Source organism: Bos mutus, chromosome 7 (genome assembly GCF_027580195.1).
Source record: "Bos mutus isolate GX-2022 chromosome 7, NWIPB_WYAK_1.1, whole genome shotgun sequence".
Taxonomy (NCBI): Eukaryota; Metazoa; Chordata; class Mammalia; order Artiodactyla; family Bovidae; genus Bos; species Bos mutus.
Genome location: NC_091623.1, coordinates 50,677,332 through 50,702,492, shown reverse-complemented (window position 1 = coordinate 50,702,492; position 25,161 = coordinate 50,677,332). Strand labels below are relative to the sequence as shown.

General features: G+C 41.0%; 1 protein-coding gene across 2 annotated transcripts in view; it reads right to left on the bottom strand.

Moving 5' to 3' along the window:
* Positions 1–24,369, bottom strand: part of CNOT6 (CCR4-NOT transcription complex subunit 6) — an 81,426-nt gene extending 57,057 nt beyond the window's left edge. The window contains exons 1-2 of one of the 2 annotated variants that reach the window (XM_070373505.1): positions 23,956–24,369; positions 5,065–5,178 (exon numbers count right to left, since the gene is read on the bottom strand). In XM_070373505.1, coding sequence (XP_070229606.1) covers positions 5,065–5,176 — 112 coding nt within the window. In that variant the 5' untranslated portion in view covers positions 5,177–5,178; positions 23,956–24,369. The remainder of the gene's footprint in view (positions 1–5,064; positions 5,179–23,955) is intronic. The other variant, XM_070373504.1, reaches the window with a different exon arrangement.
* Positions 24,370–25,161: the final 792 nt, after the last annotated feature.

The following is a 25,161-nucleotide window of genomic DNA, read 5'->3' as shown; positions in this document are numbered from 1 at the left end:
AAGCAGGAACGAACAGGGAGAGCACAGAGGACTCTCGGGGCAGTTATACTACTCTGTATGATATGACAGTGATGGATACATTTAATTATATGTTTGTCTAAACCCCAAAAATCTACAATATCAAGAGTGAACTCTAAAGTAAACTATGAACTTGGGGTGCGAAAGCAGATTCATGGATGTAACAAATGCACCACTCTGGTGGGGGATGTTGACAGTGGAAGGATCATACACTGTACTTTACATCAAAGGTGCTATGAACCTAAAACAGTTTAGTAAAAAAAAAAAAAAAAATTAAAACTCAGTAGTTTCCAGGGGCCGAAAGTGGGGGGACAGTCTGCCTAAAATGGAACAGGGTGAAGTTTTCTGCAGTGATGAAATCATTCCATATTGTAATTGTGATGGTGGCTGAACGACTGTCTGACTGTACATGTAAAAGAATGGTACAACAGTAAGGGAGTGAACTTACTGTACTCTGTCTTTAAAGTGATTCTGAGACAAATATGTAAATATTCAAATTCAGAGAATAAATCTCTCTGAAAGAAAAAGTGAAGAAAGGACTCAGAACAAACACTAAAGCTATTCAAGCTATTTTAATTTCAAGGAAACTTCCCTGAAATTAAAAGAGAAAAAACTCAAACTACACATTGAAAGAGCATACTATACCTAAGAATATCAAAGTAGAACAACCAATACCAAAATATATTCAAGTAAAAATTACTGACTTTAAAGGGAAAAAATCCTTTGAGCATCTAAGCAAAAAAGAGAAAATAATAATGAACTATAAAGAAAGCTGAGCACCAAAGAATTGATGCTTTTGAACTGTGAGGGTGGAGAAGACTCTTGAGAGTCCCTTGGACTACAAGATCAAACCAGTCAATCCTAAAGGAAATCAGTCCTGAATATTCATTGGAAGGACTGATGCTGAGGATGAAGTTCCAATACGCAGGCCACCTGATACGAAGAACCAACTCATTAGAAAGGACCCTGTTGCTGGGAAAGATTGAAGGCAGAAGGAGAAAGGGACGAAGGAGGACAAGGTTGGATGGCATCACCAACTCGATGGACGTGTCTGAGCAAGCTCCAGGAGTTGGTGATGGACGGGAAGCCTGGCATGCTGCAGTCCCTGGGGTCACAAAGAGTAGGACACGACTGGGAAACTGAACTGAACTGAATAATGAAAAGAAATCTGACTGCCATCAAGCCTACGGCAAAAGAGGACAATTTTAAGCAATAAAATAAAGAGGAATAATGACAACTCACAGCATATGTTTGAAACCCAAATATAATAGTAAAATACTTTATTTCTTTAATTATTTTTGGATCGGTAGAGCCTCAGCTGCGGCGTGGGATTATTCCTTGTGGCACGGGGGTTTCTCCAGTTGTGGCACATCAGCTCAGTAGTTGTGGCACAAGGCCTTAGTCACTCTGCAGCATGTGAGATCCTAGTTCCTGGACCAAGGATCAAACCTGAATTCCCTGAATTGGAAGTTGGATTCTTAAACCACTGGATACTTTAAAAATGAAACTTTAAAAATCTGATTGGTCACCTTCAAAGGACAACAGGTTATCCTGAAAACTCGTAAATAAAAGGAAAGAAAGAAGCATTCTTTTCTACCTCTCCTATACAAATTTATATCTTGAGCAATCAATTAATAAATGAGGGAATAAATCAACTGTGTGCACCATAGGTCACTCAGTCGTGTCCGACTCTTTGCGAGCCTGTGGACTGTAGCCTGCCAGGCTCCTCTGTCCATGGGATCCTCCAAGCAAGAATACTGGAGTGGTCACCATGCCCTCCTCCAGGGGATCTTCCCAACCCAGGATCAAGCATTGCTTGTGTCTCCTGCATTGGCAGGAGGGTTCTTTACCACTAGCACCACCTGGGAAGCCCAAGATAAAATAAAATAAAATTTTAAGATGAGGGAAAGTATCTCTTAACAGATACAGCTCATCTATCACTATTTTGCAACCTTCAAAGAATTAATGGCTCTAGGCACTGAACATCAGTAGAAAAGAAGGCTTTTGTATCTTATGTGCCTCCTAAAGAAAAAGAATAATACCACACACATAACGCAGTCTTCAGTCCTGTCAAGGGTCTTAAATCCAACTCTTGATCAAGTCTCTGCATCCTACTTGCAAATATGGATGAAAAACATGTTGAACTGCATGCAGGAGAATACATACTGCAGGGTAATAAGAAGTTCAACAGATAAATTGTAAAGAAAAGGATGGACAGGGAACATGTAAATTGAGCACTAAACTCTTAACACTTGTGTTTAGTTATCAGTCATGTCCAACTCTGTGCAACCCCGCCAGGCTCCTCATCCATGGGGATTCTCCAGGCAAGAATACTGGAAATGTATTGCCATACTGCCATGCCCTCCTCCAGGAAATCTTCCCAACACAGGGATCAAACCTAGGTCTCCCGCATTGCAGGCGGATTCTTTACCATCTGAGCTACCAGGCAAGCCCTAAGGAAACAAAAGAAGTGATTACTATAAAAGTTAGAGTAACAGTTACTTTTGGGGAGTGGGGAAGGGATTGTGTTTGGCTGTGGTGTGGAAGGGGTTCTGGGAAAAGTGAAAAACTTCTAATTCCTTTTTTTTAAACTGTAATATAATATTTAATCCTCTATATCTAAAACATTTATTTCATTAATATCAAGTTATTAACAAAGGGTTTTACATCTCTTTTTTATAATTCTCTGAAATCAGGCAAATGTTTTATACTTAGACTACATCCTAGTTTGGACTAAGGACATTTCTTTTTCAGATTTTTTATTTATTTTTGGTTGTGCTAGATCTTCGTTGCTGCACATGGGCTTTCTCTAGTTGCTGCAAGCAGAGGCTTTTCACTGTGATGGCTTCTCCTGTTGCAGAGCATGCGTTCTAGAGCACAGGCCACTAGTTGTGGTGTATGGGCTTAGGTGTTCCAAGGCACGTGAGATCTTCCCAAACCAAGGATGGAAACCATGGGCCCTGCACTGGCAGGAGGATTCTTTGCCACTGAGCCACTGAGGGAAGCCCTGGACTAATCTAAGCACATTTCAAATGCTCAGTAGCCACATGCGTTTCATGCCTATTGGACTGATCAGAAAACTTCTAATTCTTGACCTGGGTATTACTAGGCTTCTGGCCTTAAAATAATTCACTAATATGCTTCTGGGGTTTTCTTTATCTGTGTTTGATTTTACCATTAAAAAAATGGCCTTCTTTAAAAAAGTAAATGACTAACAGCCATTTGGATTATCTGGCTACCTCCAATGGCACAAGGATCTAACCACTCATCTCCCTAGAACCAGAAGAATATATGAGATTACTTCAGGTCCAGAATTCAGTGACCTCAGATCCCTAGAATTTTGTATCACAGATCTTAAGGAATGCTAGAGTATATAATATACATGATAACTCTAATCTTAGCATGAAATGAATTCAGTCTTGAAAATTTCTACACACTGGAGTTTATATTCATGTATTAAGATAATAAAGTGACCTTCCTGATAGTGGTTTTGTTAATTACAAGGTCTTATTCCACCAGACCTATTCAATCAACAGCTTATCCTCCACAACACTTGGTAAAGATAAAACTGTTAAGAATGCTATTTTAAAGGAAAAATCTCTCCTTTTCATTCCTATCTTCTACACAGATCTCTTCCCAAAGTTCAGAGTAAGCAGAGAACAATGACTCCAAATTGCCACTGAGTTCCAAACATAAGGTAGAGTGAGCAGACAGAGAAAAATCCCCTTTACCTCTGAGATATAACCTCACTAACCTAAGTGAACACTTTATAGATTATCCAAATTTCCTAGAAGCAAACGACTTGTAATTCAAAAACTGCTAATACAGACTGAAAAAAGAAAAATATAGTTAAATACCAACCCTGCAGAAATTAAAAGGGGAAGTTGGAACAGTAATTGCCTATGCTTCAAAGGCTCTCTGACAGAGAAAATCAAATTTGACAGGACAGCCAAAAGAAGAGAGAAATTTCACTCTCCCACCACTCTACACCAGCACTCCAGAAACTGGAAGAGGGAAAACAGGAGAGACCCATATAGGTACCAACCTCTACCATGGCTGCATGAAGGTGCTTAGGTTACTCAATAAGTAATCAGAACTTCGGAGCTGACAGGGGAGAGATGCTACTATCACTACCTCCTTTTGCTTTCTGTACAGCACTTTTCTACTTAGACTTCACAGCTATGTTTTGTCTATTAGTTACTCACACTGGCATAGTCCCTTCCTCTCGCCCAGTAATATGTCAAAAGCGTCAGAATGAAACAGACCTTCCCCCCCACCTATATATCTTACATATGCCTAGTACAGCACCTGGAAAATGTTTTACACATAGCATATACTCAGTATGTTTGTTGCATTAAACTTTTAAAAATATCAAGGGCAGCCAGGTGAAAGAAAAGACAATTTGGTCAATATTATTTCAGAAAGCAAGAGTCAAGAAAAACTAGAAGGAAAGCATGAGGAGGCATGTTAGGCCAACATGAACACAAAATTTCTTTAGCCCTGGTTGCCTTAAGAAGCAATCACGCCCCTTGGCCATATTTTTGAAGACTTGCATTAAAGGCAGAAGGGAATCCTGAGAGCTGCTTCAAACTCTTTCAAGATTTTGTGTTTCTGAACAAGGCTGTCCCCAGAGACTCAGACTGAAACACAAATTCAGAAAATAAGGAGAAATAAATCTATCCCAGAATCTACAGCCAAACAGGCATTCCCCACCTCATTGGAAACCTGTAACTGGATAACACAAAAATCCCTACCCTACGTCATCAGAGAATTAAGGAACAGGACAAACCTTTGTATACTAATCACTACATATGCTATTTTCATTTCATCTTTGATATTATCATCTTGATTTTATAAAAGGACACTGACAGTGAGAAAATAAGCAATGAATGGGTTCTGAACTTTGACTCAAACCATGTTTTTCCTACTGAACATTTCAGCTTCTAAGACAAATCAGCATTGGTAAAATACAGCATTGCTTCCCTTGTGTACTGGCATTACTAGATCTTAACTTCCAAACCATAAATTTAGCCGTGTATGTCTTACCACTTATTTCAAGCTCCACCCAATGAGATTTCTTTCCATTTGCTGCTTCCTCAGAGGACATAATTGTGTACATCCTCCGAGGGTCAGGGGGCTCGTATTTTTCTTTGGGCATGCCTGTTGAATCAAGAAAAGAAACCAATCAATATTTGAAAGAGTCAAATAGCTGAAAATAACATCTTTTTAAAAAGTAGACATCCATATTATGATCTCTAAACACAATTTCCCACCAAAACAAACTAGGAACTCCTAAAAGAAATGGAAGATTTCAAGAATGGGATTGGAAAAATATAAACAAGCCTGGACACTAAGAAAGATGCTCTAGCTGTGAAGGGCACAGGAGTTAGCTTGAAGAGATCCCACTGGCCAAGATAAGACAATCTGAACAACAAAAGGAAGACTACGAATCAATTTTAAACTGTATGACTCCAAAACTCTGATGAAAGAAAAACAAAAAACCTGTCACCTGAAGTTGGAAAATAAAGGGAAAGAATCAAGTATTTATCCAGCATTTCTGGCAGAAACTAGTTGAGGAAATGTTCTTAACAGAATTCTAGCTAATAAATGCAGAAAGTTACATAATTAGAAAAACCACTATTTCACAACCTTTAATGAAAAAAACGGATGACCATTAATGGCTAATAAAGGAATCAGGTGAAAAATGTCCAATGGAAAAAATTTAAATAGATCAGACTGTAAGACCTCAACCCAAGGATCAATCTCAGGACAACTAGACTTATATGTCAATACTATGTACACTCTTGCCCCTTCATCCAAAAAAAAAACTACAAGACTGAACTTGAATCAAATAAGCCTCTCTAGATCTGGAACCAGTTTATATCAAGTAAGGAGACAGAGGAATATGGTAAAAGTAACATAAGACACAATAATGTGAATATACTTAACACTACTGAACTGCACACTTAAAATGATTATTAAAATAGCATATTTTGCTATGTATATTTTACTATGAGTAAAAAAATTTTTTCTTAACTCTTAAAATAATGCCACAATAATACAGCCAGCCAGATGCAGACAACAGAAAGTTCTACATGACAGAAGGCCCAATTTCCCCAACAAATAAATTATATGAAAAGGAAACTGATATTAAATGACTTATGAGGCACAGCAATCAGATGTAATGTATAAGCCTCATCTGGGTCTAATGTGACCAAATTAAGTGTAAAAAACATTTATGAGAATCAGACAAACTGGAAGAATTATATCTAAGCTGATACTGGGACTACTGTGCATTTTGCTTGTCATTATTTTAAAATTCGTATTAAAAAGCAGAGACATTACTTTGCCAACAAGGATCCGTCTAATCAAAGCTACAGTCTTTCCAGTAGTCACGTATGGATGTGAGAGCTGGACCATAAAGAAAGCTGAGCACCAGAGAATTGATGCTTTTGAACTGTGGTGTTGGAGAAGACTCTTGAGAGTCCCTTGGACTGCAAGGAGATCAAACCAGTCAATCCTAAAGGAAATCAATCCTGAATATTCACTGGAAGGACTGACGCTGAAGCTCTAATACTTTGGCCACCTGATGCGAAGAACTGACTCATTGGTAAAGACTCTGATGCTGGAAAAGATTGAAGGCAGGAGGAGAAGGGAATGACAGAGGATGAGATGGTTGGATGGCATCTCCGACTCGATGGACAAAAGTTTGAGCGAGCTCCAGGAGACGATGATAGATAGGAAAGCCTGGCATGCTCCAGTTCATGGGGTAGCAAAGAGTCGGACACAACTGAGCAACTGAATTGAACACCTACTCTGGATACCTTACACAGCTAAACAAAGCTGGAGAAAAACCCACTATCATATGAAGTTAAAGTGAGCCAGTCAGCAATTACTTACCTCAAATGGAGTTACTGCTAAATGGGTTTGAGGTTTTAGTTTTACAAAAAGAAAAGAGTTGCAAAGAAGGATGATGGTGATGGCTGCATAACATCATCAATGTATCTAATAACACTGAATGCTACACTTAAAAATGGTTAACATGGTAAACTTTATGTTATGTATATTTTACACAGTAAAAAAATTAGAAAAGGGCTAAAGCTACTTTCATTATGTTATGCCGCTTCTGTACTGATGAGAACTAGAGCTATTTTTCAAACACAAAGATGGTTTTGACTATGTAGTCAAAACACAGGAAGAGGTAAGTAATCCCTTTTTGAAAAAGGTAAGTAAATAGTGAGACTAACCACCTGCACAAGGAACAGAATATCTAGTTTTTGTTTTGTTAAATATTCTTAATAAAACTGTTCTCCTACATGTTGATTTCTCCAGAATAGCAATGACTGAAGTTTTTAGACTAATACAAAACATACCTAACAAAGAGCTATACTGTCAAGAACTGTTCCTATTCCATCTAGAGGACAAGCTGGCAAAGCAAGTGCCTACTGTGAATCATATGAATATACCAGTAATAACAAAACACTGTGTAAGGCAACCAGAGCTTAATGACAACATCCCTTAAGAGTCCTTATGATCACTCAAATGCCACTGTTCTGACTAGATTTTACTTACAAAGCAACCATCTGATCTTCACTGGCTTTCCAAATAGAATTTAATGATAAGCTGCTGTATTCAGCTAAGGTTAGTATTTTGGTCCTATGAGCTATTTTTTTAAACTAATATACTGTAATTGGAGAATAATTATTTTACAATATTGTGATGGTTTCTGCCATACATTGATATGAATCAGCCATGGGTGCACATGTGTCCCCCCCATCTTGAACCACTCCCTCTCCCTCCCCAACCCATCCCTCTGGGTTGTCCCAGAGCACTGGCTTTGAGTGCCCTGCTTCATGCACTGAACTTGCACTGGTCATCTATTTCACATATGGTAATATACATGTTTCAATACTATTCTCTCAATTCATCCCACCCTCCCCTTCTTCTAAAAGTCTGTTCTTTACATCTGTCTCTTTTGCTGCCTTGCATATAGGATCATCATCACCGTCTTTTTAAATTCCATATGTATGTGTTAATATACGGTATTGGTGTTTCTCTTTCTTACTCCACTTTATATATTAGGCTCCAATTTCATCCACCTCATTAGAAATAACTCAAATGTGTGCCTTTTTATAGCTGAGCAATATTCCATTGTGTATATGTACCACATCTTCCTTATTCATTCATCTGTCAATGGACATCAAGGTTGCTTCCATGTCCCAGCTATTGTAAACAGCGCTGCAATGAACACTTGGGTACATGTGTCTCTTAATTCTGGTTTCCTCAGTGTGTATGCCCAGCAGTGAGGTTGGTTTGTATGACAGTTCTATTCTCAGTTTTTTAAGGAATCTCCACACTGTTCTCCACAGTGGCTATACCAGTTTGCGTTCCCACCAACAGTGTAAGAGGGTTCCCTTTGAGTTATTAAATCATTTGACTTAGTGAAAGTTCAGAAGTCTGATTTACCAATCTCATGCAAGCTTAGTTAGTGTGGATCAATGTCCAGAGTTCATGCTTCAGAGAATAAATAAAAGTATTACAGGACTGAAATCTGAAATCCAGGTCTTAGACCTGGGGTCATTCCATCAAGAGTCATGATTTCTGCCTAGGCAGCCAGCCACTCCCTTTCTGAGTTTTCAAGACATGTGATGGGTTGTCTTAAAATTTAAGAGACAGCACATCACTCTAAACTTGAAAGAGGCACAGTCTTTATTTTCCAAATGCCCGAGAGTGCGAAAAGAACATGACAGAATAAAAGAAATGGTAGCAAACTGGACAATTAAGCCCTTCTGAGAAGCATATCTGCCCACTAAGCAATTCCACCCATTTTTCTTGGAGTCCAACAGAACACAGTATTGGAAACTAGGTAGTAAAAAGGACATAAGAACACAAACAATTCAGGATTTTTCCTCAGGCCTTGAAATCAACAAGCAGCTCTTGCTCTCTAAAAAATACAGCATGTCGCTGCAGATTACTATCTGAAAAGAGTAAAAGGTTTTCAAAACTGACTGGAAAATTGCCAAGGAAAATTATAAGACTTTTAAAAAATAGCTAGGCCAGAGTCAGCATGTATATAACCCCAGACTAGTCAATCTTCAACTCCCCCAATCCAATGCCAAACATCATTACTGATACTGGCAGCATAAAACCTGTCCCTGATCTAGACCTCAGAGAAATGGTTTTTCATTATCTTAGAATAAAATAATTATTTATCTTGAAGAAATACAGGACATTATTTACCAGACAGAAAGATATGCTTACATTATTAAAGATTTTATGTAATGGCTTAAAAATACACAGGAGGAAGGGTAACAGAGAAGTGGAGGGAGGAGGAGAGGGGAAGGGGTCCGGTGGGGGACCCTAACTGCAAGCCAAACACCATTTGAGGCAGCTTCCAAACTAAGAAATTTAGTACTAAATAAAAAGATTTAAGCGTCTATCCTTTCAATGGGTACTCTATTTCAGTCATCAAATGGCCCAGGTGAAAAAAAGTCCCATTTTACAAAAGAAAGACAATAAATGAAGTATGAAAAAATAAAAACAATATCATTTCACAATTCCCAATGAGTCTTTCTAAAACAAAGACTTATAAACTGAGTTAAAACCTTGGGATGAATCACTGGCACTGGCATAATGCTAAGGTAACACCACCACCCAGGTTGTTTTTTGATTATAAGGTAGAAAATGTTCAACAGAGGAATAAACTATTACCTCTTCATCAATCTTCTCAACACTAGTAAGGGGCAGAACCAGACACTGTGGGTCTTTTGATCTGACAGAATATGAAATACACACCAATAATGTTTACCCTTTTCAGAACTGGAGGAACTGGCTGTGCTGTGCTGTGCTTAGTTACGTTCGACTCTTTGCAACCCCATGGACTGTACCCCACCAGGCACCTCTGTCCATGGGGATTTCCAGGCAAGAATACTGGAGTAGGTTGCAATTTCCTCCTCCACGGGATCTTCCCAACCCAAGGATCGAACCCAGGTCTCCTGCAATGCAGGTGGATTCTTTACAGTCTCAGCCCCCAGGGAAGCCCAAGAACACTGGAGTAAATAGCCTATCCCTTGTCCAGGGGAACTTCTGACCCAGGAATCAAACTGGCGTCTCCTGCATTGCAGGTGGATTCTTTACCAGCAGAGCTACCAGGGAAGCCCAGAGCAACTGGCTAGATGACACCAAAGCAGCAACTGCAATGAAGGACTTTCTCCAGGATAACTGGTCTGCTACCTTCAACAAACTGGGGTCAGAACTATTATAGATTTGAAGAGAATGAAGAGATATATATAATGAGATGTAATGAATGATCCACAAATCCACAACAACATTCTGCAGACAGCTGGAGAAACATTTAATACCTAGTTCATATTTTGAAATATTAATAAATTATTATGAGATTTTACTGCAGCAATGTATAAAAACTTGTTAAAAGACACTCTAAAGTTAAATAATTTAATTGTAATGGCCAGATTTTTTTCCCAAGGGAAATAAGGTTGAGTCATAGCCAATTTTTTTATTTTTTAATTAGAGTATGATTGCTTTATAATGCATCAGTTTCTGCTGTACAGCAACATGAATCAGATGTAAGCATACATAGATCCCCTCCCTCTTGAGCCTCCATCGCAGCCCCCAGCCCCACTCCCTAGGTCATCACAGAACATGGAGCGTAGCTTCCTGTGCTCCACAGCAGCTCCCATTAGCATCTATTTCACACACAGCCGTGTATGTATGTGAGTGCTGCTCTCTCAACGTGTCCCACTATCTGCTTCCCCACATCCACAAGTCCATCGCCTAGGTCTGTGTTTCTAGTCCTGTCCTGCAAATACGTTCATCAGTACCATTTTTCTAGATTCCATATATATATATGTGTGTGTGTGTGTGTGTGTGTGTGTGTTAATATGTATTTGTTTTTCTCTTTCTGACTTACTTCACTCTGTATGACATACTCTAGGTTCATCCATATCACTACAAATGACCAATTTCAAATTACAGCCAATCTTAACTGACAAGACAAAAAGGTAAGTTCTTTTCCTTTTCTTGTTTGTTACATTTTCTCCTCCATTCTTGGTGTTTACTTCTTTCAGAAACACAAAGAAAAAGAGTGAGTGGGGCAGAGGAAAGGCAGGCAAGGGAAAAAAGGAGAAATAGACTCATTTCTCAAAAAAAGACCCTTTTATTTATTGATCAGGCTCCTCAAAGAACTGTAAGCTAGGGAAAAACAAAAGGTAGTGCCACTAGCCTTGGTGCCCATTGACTTTTTCCAATCCAAATTTTCACTAGGTGTTAACAAATCTTTCACTAAATCCAACTAATTTTTACCTCTTCAGGACTTCTAAACCTGTCTTTTCCACTTTTACAGCTATTAAAGTTAATTCACACCCTCATTTATCAGCTACAACTTTTAAACAACCTTCTCTATATCTTCCTGATTGATGCCTGCCCATGTAACTCTCCTGCTTAAAAATCTAACATGGCCCTTTCTGCCTACCTAGTTAGTTAAAACCCTAACATCAAAGTCCTTTATGACCTGGATTTAGGGCACTATTTTCTCACTCATCTTCAGCCACTTACATGTGCATCATTCTATCAAGTCCAAAGTTGATCAAAGCATACCTACTTTGAAGACAATCTTTCAATGATACATCCTAATCCTTTCACCAGACAACCTTCACTCGAAACTCCTACTCATCCCCTTCACAGCAACTCAAGTTAACATCAGAGCCCCTGTAAGCCCTTCCCAACAAAGGCACAAATCCACTCCTCTTTCCTCTGCACACCACACATTTACTCAGCATTTATCAGTCCAATTGTTATCTCCCAGCGTCCTGTGTCAGACCTAGCATGTTACACTAATAAAGTGGTCTTAACATTCTTTCCTTCAAACTCAAAATCAGGTTTTCAAAGAAAACTAAAAATAATAATTTAAAAAAAAGGGCAATTCAATACAACTGAAATCATGCTTCCTTAAGGAAGCTTTCTTTACAGAATCATTCATTCAACAAATATTTACTAAGCACCTTCTGCTTCTGTTTCAAGCACTCTGTCAGGTGCTGGGAAAAAATAAGCAGGAAACACGTACATGATCTTGGATCTTAATCTACGGGGTTGGGGGAGGGAGTTGCAAACAAAAACCTTACAACAGTGTAATCACACTACAAACCTTTCTTTTTACAAACATTAATTTAGGACTCCTTCCCTATCCCTCACCAACACAGGAGTCTATAATTTCCTGCTTTGAGCTATTCTGAACCTTGAAGGTATTTCTAATGTTGCCTCTTTAACCCCACCTTAATTTTTTTTACATCTCATTCACCTACTCTACTATAGGATCCTTGCACTTACATTTTAAATAGTTTTATATTTTCAGAGCCTGGCAAATAGTAGGTGCTCAGTCAATGTTGTTGTTTAGTTGCTAAGTCGTGTCCTACTCTTTTGCGATCCCATGGACTGTAGCCTGCCAGGTTCCTCTGTCCATGGGAACAGGCTACAGCCCTGGAGTAGGCTGCCATTTCCTTCTCCAGGAGACTTTCCAACCCAGGGATCAAACCCACATCTCCTGAACTGGCAGGCAGATTCTTTACCACTGAGCCACCAGGAAAGCCCAAACTTAAAGGTAAAAACTATATAATCTTAGTGACATACTAGAGCAAAATGAGAGCAAACCTCAAACAGGTGGCAGTAATGACAAAACTGCTGGGTGCCTGTCTGCCACAATCTGCACAGGGCATATAACAGCTAACATGTTCTGAGCACTCACCAACTGGCTGCCCCTTCACATACATTATGTCATTTAATCCTCACAACTCCTAGAAATAAATACTACTACTCTTCATACATAAAGAAAGGAAGGGTCAGAGAGTCACTTGTCTAGATCACAGGTACTAGTGGCACAACTGAGACTTTAACTCAAATCTGATCCAACAGTCTGGCTTTCAACCATTATGCAATAATTTCCTTGTATTATCTCGATTTAATTCTCATAGCAGCCCATGAAGTAGGCGCTATCCTCTTTTTACTTTTGATGAGGAAACTGAGGCTCTTACATTTAAGTAACTTGCCCAAAGTCACACACACTTGGTTAGTATTAGGTTGGTGCAAAAGTAATCGCAGTTTTAGCACTGTTGAAATTTGCTGTTTGATATTAGAATGCATTCTTAAATAAATGTGATTATGTTATACATCATTTTAATACACATTTCTTGCCTTTTTTTCCCCTGCTCTTGACATTACTTTCTATGTATTTTATATTTATTTTAGATTATGGAAAAGATGTTAGACAAAAAGCAAATTTGAGCGATTTTCTTCTTCAAGTTCAAATGGGTTGTAAAGCAGGGGAGACAACTCTCAACATCAACAACACATTTGGCCTGGGGATCTGCTAATGAACATACAGTGCAGTGGTGGTTCAAGAAGTTCTGCAAAGGAGACGAGAGCCTTGACGATGAGGAGCGTGGTGGGCAGCCATCAGAAGTTAACAGCGACCAACTGAAAGCCATCATCAAAGCTGATCCTCTTACAACTACACAAGAAGTTGCCAAAGACTTCAATGTCCAGCTTTCTACAGTCATTCAGTGTGTGATGCAATTGGAAAGGTGAAAAAGCTTGGTTAAGTGGGTCATGAGCTGACCGAAAATTTAAAAAAAAAATCATTGTTTTGAAGTGTCATCTTCTCTTATTCTACACAACAATGAACCATTTCTCAATCAGACTGTAACATGCAACGAAACGTGGATTTTAGACAACAACTGGCAACAGTGGTTGAACCAAAAAGCTCCAAAGCTTCTCCCAAAGCCAAACTTGGTGGTCTGCTGCCGGTCTGATCCACTACAGCTTTCTGAATCAGGGCAAAACCATTACATCTGAGAAGTATGCTCAACAAATCAATGAGATGCACCAAAAACTGCAAGGCCTGCAGCCAGAACTGGTCAACAGTTTTGATTAATAAAGATTTGTGTTTCAGCCTAGTTATAATGATTCACAGTCTGAAACCGCAATTGTGTCTGCACCAACCTAATAGTAGAGCTAGGATTTGAACCTGGGACAATATAGTTGCAAGCTGTACACCAATGCCTCATACAACTCTAGAATTCTGTCACTGATGAAACCAAGATCTTCTGGGTTCATTCTTCAAATATTATGTTACTAAGACCATGAGTCCTTGAGTTGCCTTCTCAGATATATCATCTTTACAAACCACTCTTCACTCATATTCTCTACTCCCAAACTCTGCCTAATACTTAAGACTGCTGCTGCTGCTGCTGCTAAGTCGCTTCAGTCGTGTCCGACCCTGTGCGACCCCATAGACGGTAGACCACCAGGCTCCCCCATCCCTGGGATTCTCCAGGCAAGAACACTGAAATGGGTTGCCATTTCCTTCTCCAGTGCATGAAAGTGAAAAGTGAAAGTGAAGTAGCTCAGTCGTGTCTGACTCTTAGCAACCCCATGGACTGTAGCCTACCGGGCTCCTCTGTCCATGCAATTTTCCAGGCAAGAGTACTGGAGTGGGGTGCCATTGCCTTCTCCAGCAGATCTCAAATGCTATCATCTCAGGATCCTTATACTCAAGTACCTCAAAGACCTTTTGTATGTGAGTTCTATCTATCAATATTTACTGTATTAGAAATAAGAACTAAGGAATTTAAAAGTGTATTTGTCGGGAGCCATGTTAGGCATTACTGACAAAATGGAGGCATGGCCCCAACCCCCTCTCCTTGTCCCGCAGGCACGGTCCTGGGATGAAGGAGTTAGGCCTTGTGATTTTGACTTGTTTTTTCCTTTCTTCAGTTGAGTTGGCTGGAAAGAATGTTAAGGTGCTTATTGTTCTTGAGAGAAGCATGAGAAAGCACAAAGCCTTCTGCAGTTGTGCCCAGAAAATAATCTATAAAGTAACTATTGACATTCGTTCAAGGATCTTTACAAAGAACGTTCCAGGATGAGCACGCAGGCTGCAGCTCGAGGCCATGGGAAGGATTGTTATCTAAGACCTGTTTGTGAGGGGAATGTTTATGGCAAAGGAAGTCTGCAGAGTTTAGGGTTTAGGAATAATTAAGAATAGTTAGAAGCTAAAAGTTTAAGGAATGTTGTAGTGTTAGCATATTTTACTATAGCTTGTAGGGATTAGGAATTTTAGAGATAGCTATAAGCCTTTTTAGGAGATAGTGAGCTTAAGATACTAGGGGCAAGCAGGATTTAGAAAGATAAGAAATAAACTGAGGAATGTGGTATGCAGCCCAGACATAAGCATGAGTTATAATGTAATCAGGAACTCTGTTTGAAGGACAACAATGAGACAATAATCTGGGTGAAGAGGAACTGAAAATGTCAAACCTCTGACCTAATGCTTTTGTCAAAGTATAAAAGAAAACCTGAAGCTTGAAATAAACATGCAGTCCCGCACCTTGAGTCAGCTGCTGCTGCTGCTAAGTCACTTCAGTCGTGTCCGACTCTGTGTGACCCCATAGACGGCAGCCCACCAGGCTCCCCCGTCCCTGGGATTCTCCAGGCAAGAACACTGGAGTGGGTTGGAGGCTGCATCATTTTCCGCCGACACCACTCATCTCTTCAGGCTGATTCCCTGGCTGCTGGAGCTGGACTCCGGCATGTATTAACTCACTAAATATAATAAACCTAGCACATGTTAACCACAGCATTTTAATGAAGAGTAACTACTTTCAAAAACAAAGCAAAATTTTGCAAGAAGAGTGACACTGTCTTACATTTTTACAAATCTTTAAGGTCTAACATGCTGGAAGACAGCCTGTCTACTCTAAATTCAATTAATCAGATATCATACACATTTGTTAGTCTATGAAAAACTGCACAGTATACTCATAAGAGGATGAGAACGAAAAAGGCAAAGAACATTGCAGTGGTATTTCTAAAAATTTAAGGTTTCAGTAGCTACCTTCTCCTGTGTCCCAAAATCTCAATTCCTTAAATCCTTTTCTCACAGAGAATAAAAATAAATTTAAGGAGGAAATGGAAATCCACATCAGTATTCTTGCCTGGGAAATTCCATGGATAGAGAAGTTCGGCAGGCTACAGTCCATTGGGTTGCAAAGAGTCAGACATGACTGACCAACTAACACTTCTCACTTTAAGTTCATAATGATTTAACTAAAACTTACAACCAGTAAAACCTCTGCAAAAAAGATTTTTAAATTATGATAAAATAATCCTCCAAATACAGAGTCAAACAGCAGACGTAGTAGTCTAATTTCTCAAAGGAGAAGACTGGCATACCCGTCTGTATCTGCAGTGCCCAGTCAATAACCAACCGCCTATAAGAGTTTACTAGACTGCTATTAAGGGGGATTCCCTGGTGGCTCAGCAGTAAAGAATCTGCCTGCAATGCTGGAGGTATAGGTTTGATCCCTGGTTAGGAAGATCCCCTGGAGAAGGAAATGACAACCCACTTCAGCATTCTTGCCTGGAGAATTCCATGGACAGGAGAGCCTGGCAGGCTACAATCCATGGGGTCTCAAGAGTCGGACACAACTTAGCAACTAAACCACCAACCACCACGACAGACTGCTGATAAAATGCAGTTCTAACCATGTGCCTGTGCCTAATAACATGATTGAATATAAAATACAGAGAGAAGCGAGAGTGTACTGCAACACCACAGGAAACTACCAATTTTGAAGGTCAAAAATGGACAAATACTAGCAAATTCAACTCAATAAATCAATTCAAAATATAACTACAAAGGTACCCTAAATACAGGTCATCCACAAATTTCAATTTAAAATACAAATATTTCTCAGTGTAGAAATCTTAATTTCTATATTTTAAGTCAAATATGAAGTACAGAGCAAAAGAATATATTAAGACAATCATGATTTATGATCTAATCAACAAAGCTGAATGCCAACTAATATGAAGGGCGTTGAGTCAAAATTTGGGTGGTGAAACATCACTGAGATCAAAAAGGTAAGGAGAGCCAACCACCAGTACTAAATCTAAATCTTTTCTCTTAGCATAGGACAAGCAACAACCAATCCAACAATGATGGCTGCCAACAGAAACCTTTTCATCTCTTATCTTTGGCCAGATTTTCAATCATCTAATTGCTCTTTCCTCTCTTACGATCACATTATTATAGCTACCCCTTTTTGTTGTCTTTCATTCACTAAATCGCAACCAACTCTTTGTGACCCCATGGACTGCAGCACGCCAGACTTCCCTATCCTTCCCTATTTCCCAGAGTTTGCTCAAATTCATGTCCACAGACTCAGTGATGCTCTCTATCCATCTCTTCTGCTGCCCTCTTCTCTTTTTGCCTTCAGTCTCTCCCAGCATCAGGTGCTTTTCTAATGAGTCTGCTCTTTGAATCAGGAGGCCAAAGCTCTAGCTGAAGATAGAGCTTCAGCTTCAACATCAGTCCTTCCAGTGAATACTCAGGGTTCATTTCCTTTAGGACTGACTGGTTTGAACAGCTTGTGGTCCAAGGGACTCTCCAGCACCATAATTCGAAGGCATCAATTCTTCAGCACTCAGCCTTCTTTATGGTCCAACTCTCACATTCATACATGGCTACTGGAAAAACCATAGCTTTAACTATATGGACTTTAGGTTGGCAACATATTTTTGCTTTTTAAAATGCTGTCTAAGTTTGTCATAGTTTTCCTTCCAAGGAGCAAGTATCTTTTAATTTCATGGCTGCAGTCACCATCCACAGTGATTCTGGAGCCCAAGAAAATAAAACCTATCACTGCTTCCACTTTTTTCCCTTCTATTTGCCATGAAGTGATGGGACCAGATGCCAAGATCTTTGTTTATTGAATGCTGAGTGTTAAACCAGCTTTTTCACTCTCTTCTTACCCTCATCAAGAGGCTCTATAGCCCTCTTCACTTTCTGCCATTAGAGTGGTATCATCCGTGTATCTGAGGTTGTTGATATTTCTCCCTGTAATCTTGATTCCAGCTTGGGATTCATCCAACCTGGCATTTTGCACCATGTACTTACTCTGCATATAAGTTAAATAAGCAGGGTGACAATATACAGACTTGTCATACTCCTTTCCCAATTTGGAATCAGTCAGTTGTTCCATGTAAGATTCTGTTGCTTCTTGACCTGCATACAGGTTTCTCAGGAGGCAGGTAAGGGGGTCTAGTATTCCCATCTCTTTCAGAATTTTCCACAGTTGCTGTGATCCACACAGTCAAAAGCTTTAGCATAGTCAATGAAGAAGAACTAGATGTTTTTCTGGAATTCCCTTCCTTTCCCTATGATCCAACAAATGTCAGCAACTTGATATCTAGTTCCTCTGCCTTTTCTAAATCCACCTTGTCCATCTGAAGTTCCTGCTTGAAGGATATAGAGCAACATCTTACCAGCATTGTGAAATGAGCTCAATTGTACAGTACTCTAAACATCTTTGGCACTGTCCTTCTTTGGGATTGGAATGAAAACTGACCTCTTCCAGGCCTGTGAGCACTGCTGAGTCTTCCAAATTAGCTGGCTTATTGAGTGCAGCACTTTCACAGCATCTTTTAGGATGTGAAATAGCTCATCTGGAATTCCATCACCTCCACTAGCCTTGTTTGTAGTAACGCTTCCTAAGGCCTACTTGATTTCAGACTCCAGGATGTCAGGCTCTACGTGAGTGACCACACCATATCTCATTGCAATTTTGGCCTTTTGAGACATTCAACATTTATTCTAGCTGCTAAGTCATACATACAATCATTGTGGGAAGTTCTAGTATACTAGAAATCAATTTTGACCCTCTAGTCCTTTTTCCCCCTGAAAACTAAGACAGAAAATCATTCACAAAATGCTGACCATATAAATCATGAAGGCTTTAACAATTCTAGAGTATTTCCCTCATAAGGACTTAAGTGAAGTCCTAAGGACTTTCTGACCCCAGTTTCTTGACCCTCTTCATCAAGCCTTCACATTCTTACTATGTCTCCTGAAAAAGTATGTCACACATACAACTTCCCCACCCCATCCACCTAAACTCTCAATGAATCCCTATTATATACAAACTTACATCCCAACACTTTAAGAAAGAGCCTAAGACCATTCATAGACTATTTCTGGCAACTTCTCCTGTCCCTTACATCTTTGCAACCTGTTTCACAGTCCAAGTTGTACGTAACTTGTCTTCGCACATACTCTTTCTTCCCACTGAAATGCCTCCACTCAGTCTAACAAACCTCTATTCAACTTTCAAAATTCAGCCCAAAGACCTCTGAGATGAATTCCCCCGTTTCCAAAGCAGAATTAGATGCTCCTTCTTTGGCGGTGGTGATTTAGTTGCTAAGTCACGTCCAGCTCTTGCGACCCCATGGACTGCGGCTGGCCAGGTTCCTCTGTCCATGAAATTCACCATGTAAGAATACTGGAGTGGGTAGCCATTCCCTTCTCCAGGGGAATCCTCCCAACCCAAGGACTGAACCCAGGTCTCCTGCATTTCAGACAGATTCTCTACCATCTGAGCCACCAGGGAAGCCTCTGTTCCTTCTTTAGCATCCCCCAAATACTGTGTGTATTCCTCATGTAACTTGATGAGCGCTTTATTGGTTCATTTGTTTTTCTCTCTGCACCATTATAAGCCCACTTGAAATAAAAGAGCATAAGCCCTACTGCTGTTGTTGTTGTTCAGTCGCTAAGTCTTGACTCTTTTCAACCCCATAAACTGCAGCACACCAGGCTCCTCCAGTCTCTTCTATCTCCCAGAGTTGGCTCAAATTCATGTCCAGAGTTGGTGACGCTTTCCAACCATCCCAATTACAGTAGCAAGTCTAAAATAGCGTGTTTCAGGTATTTCTGGAATTGAGTTTTAGCACTACTTTAAAATGCTATGTTGAAGCGTAATTAGTTCTGCTGTATCCTTTATTCTGAAAATAATCTGTTCCAATGTAACTAATATATTAGAAAATTTGAGCATAACACAAAATTCCCATTTGCTTACATACGATTTTGTCTGAGAAAAACACTTGAAAAAGGCAGAAACCTGCCCCTGGCTGAACAGAGCTACATAGAAATTTACAAAATACACACACCTGAAAACACCTATCAGCTCCATCAGTTCAGTCTGTGTGTACACATATGCTGAGCCACACCCATCCACATCTGGTGTTATTATAACATTCCATTTGATTTCAGGTAACCCTCTTTCCATCACCTTACAATAACTCACAAGCAGCAACCCTTCTGATGCCCATTTCCACAAGCAAACCAGGTCTTTTTCAAGGTAAAGTGTCACATTTATCATGGTATTTGTTCAGCTGCTGTGTCCAACTCTTTGCAACCCCATGGACTGCAGCACCCCAGGCTTCCCTGTCCTTCATTATCTCCAGGAGTTTGGTCAAACTCTTGTCCATCAAGTTGGTGATGACATCCAACCATCTCCTCTGTCGTCCCCTTCTCCTCCTGCCCTCAATCTTTCCCAGCATCAGGGTCTTTTCACAGTGAGGCAGCTCTTCACATCAGCTTCACAGTGGAGCTTCAGCTTCAGCTTCAGCATCAGTCCTTCCCATCTATATTCAGAGTTGATTTCCTTTAGGATTGACTGGTTTGATCTCCTTGCTGTCCAAAGGACTCTGAAGAATCTTCTCCAGCACCTGTGGTATTCATGTATTCCTTAATCATTTAGGATTAAAACTATGCTACCATTTTTATCAGGTTCCTTTTTAAAAAAATAAAGTCACTGACAATGTTCTGACTGTTGTGTCCCAGCACCATTTTTCCCAAAAGGCCTATAGTTTTTACTGCACAATTCTGCCTACCATGGTGACTTTTAGGAACCTATATGTTGCTCTGGGCTTCCCTGGTGGCTCAGAATCCACCTGCCAATGCAGAAGACTTGGGTTCAAACCCTGGGTTGGGAAGATTCCCTGGAGAAAGGAATGCCAATCCACTCAGGTATTCTTGCTTGGGAAAATCCCAGAGGAACCTGGCAGGAACCCCAGTCCATGGGGTCTCAAGAGTCAGACACAACTTAGAAACTAAACCACCACCACCATACAGAAGGGAAAACTCTGTCCTCCACCCAATTTCACAAAATGTTTACAGTCCATATCCTCACAGACCATCAGGATAGCCATAACCTTTGAGCTTGGTGGCTCTCACTTCTGGTGGGCAAAGGCTTGATTTTTCCAGCTTAACTACTACAATCTGCCTCAGCCTAACTGAGAAGACAAGTTCTAAAAGCCTGAATGCCTACCTACAGTAACACTATATGGGTTTCATTGTTTTCATTGCTCTTAATCTTCAAAACATTTTAAATTACCCTGTTATTACACAGCAACTGAACCGAGTCCTCAAGCCCACTACAAAAGGGATCACAGAAACAAAATACCCTATATATCTAAGTTTAAAACAGATTCAGATTCACTAACTTCACACTATCTCAAATGTGACTTTCTTATATGTAAGGCCTCCACTTAGTTGTCCACACTGATGCCTAAATGATCTCTAAATCACATTGCTCCCCTCTGAAAAATATTTTGCTCTTTCCTTTCCTATAGGATAAAGATATAAACCTCACTTTTAGCTTAATAAGCATGGTTCTTCAAAATCTAGGATGGACATACCTTTGCAGGCTCATCTCGTCACTCTCCTTTTCAGTAACATGTCACCACTGGCCTTACCCCAACATTTGGCGCCTCAGTGCACCCAGAGTTCCTTACGTTTGAAAAGACCCGTCTCCCCAGTTTGACAAACCTAATTCCATGTTATTTTCTGTAAACTGCTCCCACACCTTCTACAAATTTAATCATTCTCTCCTGTTCTCCCACAGCTCTCTACACCTACTAAGACTACAGCAATAATAAGACAGCAACTATTATTCACTTTTTAATTCTCAGGGTCCAACACTATGTCCAGCATATACTATTCCTTGCACAAGGAACCAAGAAAATTAAAATGGATGAGGGAGAGGTAAAGCCCAGAGAAGGGTAAGATTAAGGCAGCCTAAATGAGCCCCCACCTTATATGCAAATAAACACTTTAAAAGCAGTTTTTCAACCAGTGCACCTTACGTATGAGAAAGTTACAAGGGTGCTGAAGAGTCTTCATGCTTTATGACCCAAAAGCTACAAGTTGTGAGCAGCCTTGACCATTTATTCCAGTATGCCTTACACATTACCCCTTTCTGCTGCACTACAACATGAAAAAGGTTTATGCTTTAAAGAACATTAAAAAAAGGCTAATGTGGGCACAGTGGAATGCCTAAGCACTAACCAAAATACATTATTTATAAACCACAAGTACAGAAGCAAATGCCAATATCTGTAGTCAGGACTAAGTTCTATAACCAACTTCATGTCTATTCAAGAGTCTGAAAAGTTTTACCTTGCCACCAAGGTCTAAGAAAACTAAAAATCCCTACAAACAAATAAGCATTCAGAAGAGCTTCTTAATCTATTAACACATTACCACTGATGAAGACACTTCTGAAACTATGCAAAATCTTCTTAGCTTCACAAGAAACTTTGTCTTTTGTCACATCCTCCCTTTTTGACCACTTCATTAAGTATCTTTTTCACCTACTGAAACTGATCAGACTCAACTACCTCAAATAACTTCCATTTATTAAAACACACTCTGCCCTCCCCAAAGAACTAATCTTTGGCAAGTATATCACTCTCATGTGCTCTCACACTTACACAAAACCTAGTCCTTTCCCTCTTAACTGTAATATCTTGGGCAAGTCGCTTTAACCTTTCTAAGTTTGTTTCCTCATTAGTAGCTATTCAAAAAAATTTTTGTTTAAAGCAAGTCGACTGGACCAGATCACTGATCTAAAAATATTAAGCAATTTTTATTCTAAAAGTCATCATATTCTAAAGACTGTAATAATTACCCTGATAGCAATTACAAAACAAGCCTTCAAACCCTTTTGATCAATGGACATAGCTCCTATAGCCTACAAAACTGTTTTGGGATAATAAACTCTAGTGCATTCAGAAAAACACAAAGTGTAATTAAATGCCATTTTATTTTTCACTTGTTCATATTCACTCTCTTCCTCCCCAAAATTAAAATCCCCAGATACAAAGAGGCAAGAAGATTCTATGGGGCAATCCACCTGGAAATAAGTATGGTAACTCATATTCAAGGAGATTATTTAAACGTCAGTTTAGCACAATAACACATCCAAAAAGGACAAGCAAAATAACCATTCACAACGCGGTCTTTTACAGTTAACAGTTCAAGAAACGATTACAGGTATTGCTTAGCAAGCTCTTCAAGAAAGGGATAGAAGGAGAAGAGTCAAAAGAAAAAAAGTTTCCGGAGAAAATAATTACTGGTAGTTAGAAAAAAGGAGGAAAGATAAGATTTAGGTTATTAAACATAAAAGCTTCAAGTAACTGTATCTCTGAGTCCTCAGCAATATCCTAATCTCTCCATCTGCTGCTCAGGGCTTCTTTAACCATGTCATTCCCATCCTCCCAATCCATTCCCCGCCCCCCCCCAAAAAAAATAATTGCCTAAAACTTAATTTTAAACACATTTGGGGCAAACAGTTTCCCGCTCTGCGGTAAGTGCGAAGTTCCATACTACACTTCGCGCAATCCCACACTGCCACTTCTCCAAAGTTGCCACCCATCCTGGCCCAGAGTCCCAGACAACAACTCTCCTCCTACGAGTGGCCAGAGCCAGAGCCGAGAGCCAGGGCATTCCCCCCAATCCCGGCGCCCCTCTGCGCGCCCCCACCCCCGCAGTCAATCAACACCCCTCAGCCCCGTACTCTGCGCGGGGGCGCGGTCCCGGAATCAGCGGGGTCGCGACAGATGCGCATCTAGGGACCCCTCAACAGTCGGCATCTCCTCCAAGCTGCAGGCCCGCCGCCCACAAAACTTAAGGTGCTCTCGCTCGAGTGCCCCGCGCTACGGTCCCCGGGACACGACTGAGAGCGGCCCGTGCGCCGCCAGTGCGAGGAGCAGCGCCCGGCTGGGCCTCGGGCCGGTGTCGCTCACCTCTTGGGGTGCGCCGCCTTCTTCCGCCGCTGCCGCCGCCTCCTGCCTGTGAGTGCAGCGGGGTCTGACCTGTGGAACCACCATACCAGTCCCGCCCGCAGCTGCAGCGCCGCCGTCGCCGCTCCTCTGCCGCCTTAGCCGCCGCTCTTTGTTCCCCCTCCGAGATCCACCGCGTCAGCCGCCCGCTTCAGCCTCCTCGACGGGCCGCCACTACGCCCTCTCGGCCTCTCGGCCTCCGGCCTCTCCCTTTTCGCTGCACCCACCGCTGCCCTCGCCTCCGCGCAGCCGACGCCGCCGCCACCGACGCCGCCGCCTCCTCCTCCTCCGCGTCCCCCTTGTTTTCATTGAAAGCAAACAAGCATCATGGCGGCGGCCGCCGTCCCCCTCCCCCAGCTCACCCCCTCTGCGGCGAGCGAGCGAGAGAGCGCCGCGACTGACGCTGCCGCTCCAACATCCCGGGCGCCCATTGGCCACCGCCGCAGGGCGCGACCACTCAGCATCCGGGGCGGTCGCTCTCGGCTCGCAGTTTCCGCAGGCCCCGCCTTTTCTCTTCCCTATCCCGGGCCCTGGGGCTCCGTGATCAGTGCCCGCCTCTCAGGGTCTGAGTTCTCCTCTTCTCGCTCTCTTCGCTTGTTACTGCCTGTCGTTTCTACTTTATCATCTTCTTGACGCTCCTACTCTTTCCAACTAACTCTTTCTTCTTCTTCTTCTTTTTTTGTCTCAGGCTGTTCATTTTTGTCCCTCTCTTTCATTTGGCCTGTCAGTTACTTAGAAACAGGACAAGCTTTCAGACTTTCGCGCTTAGCCAGTATGTTGATCTCTATAAAGACAAGACATTTAGTCGTGAATGATTCTTCTGGCCTCCAACCAGGGCCGAGAGAAGAATCAGGCTCCAGCCTGCCAGGAGTAAGGTCACAGCACAGGGGCGAGAGGCACGTCCTGCAGACTGTTAAAATCCAATAAAGATGCATGGAGCAACGGACTGGGTCAAAATTGGGAAAGGCGTAGGACAAGGCTGTGTATTGTCACCCTCTTCTTTAACTTATTTGCAGAGTATATATCATGTGAAACGCTGGGCTGGATGACTCACAAACTGGAATCGAGGTTGCTGGAGCTATATCAACAACCTCAGATATGCAAATGATACCCTTCTAATGGCACAAAGTGAAGAGGAACTAAAGAGCCTCTTGATGAGGGTGAAAGAAG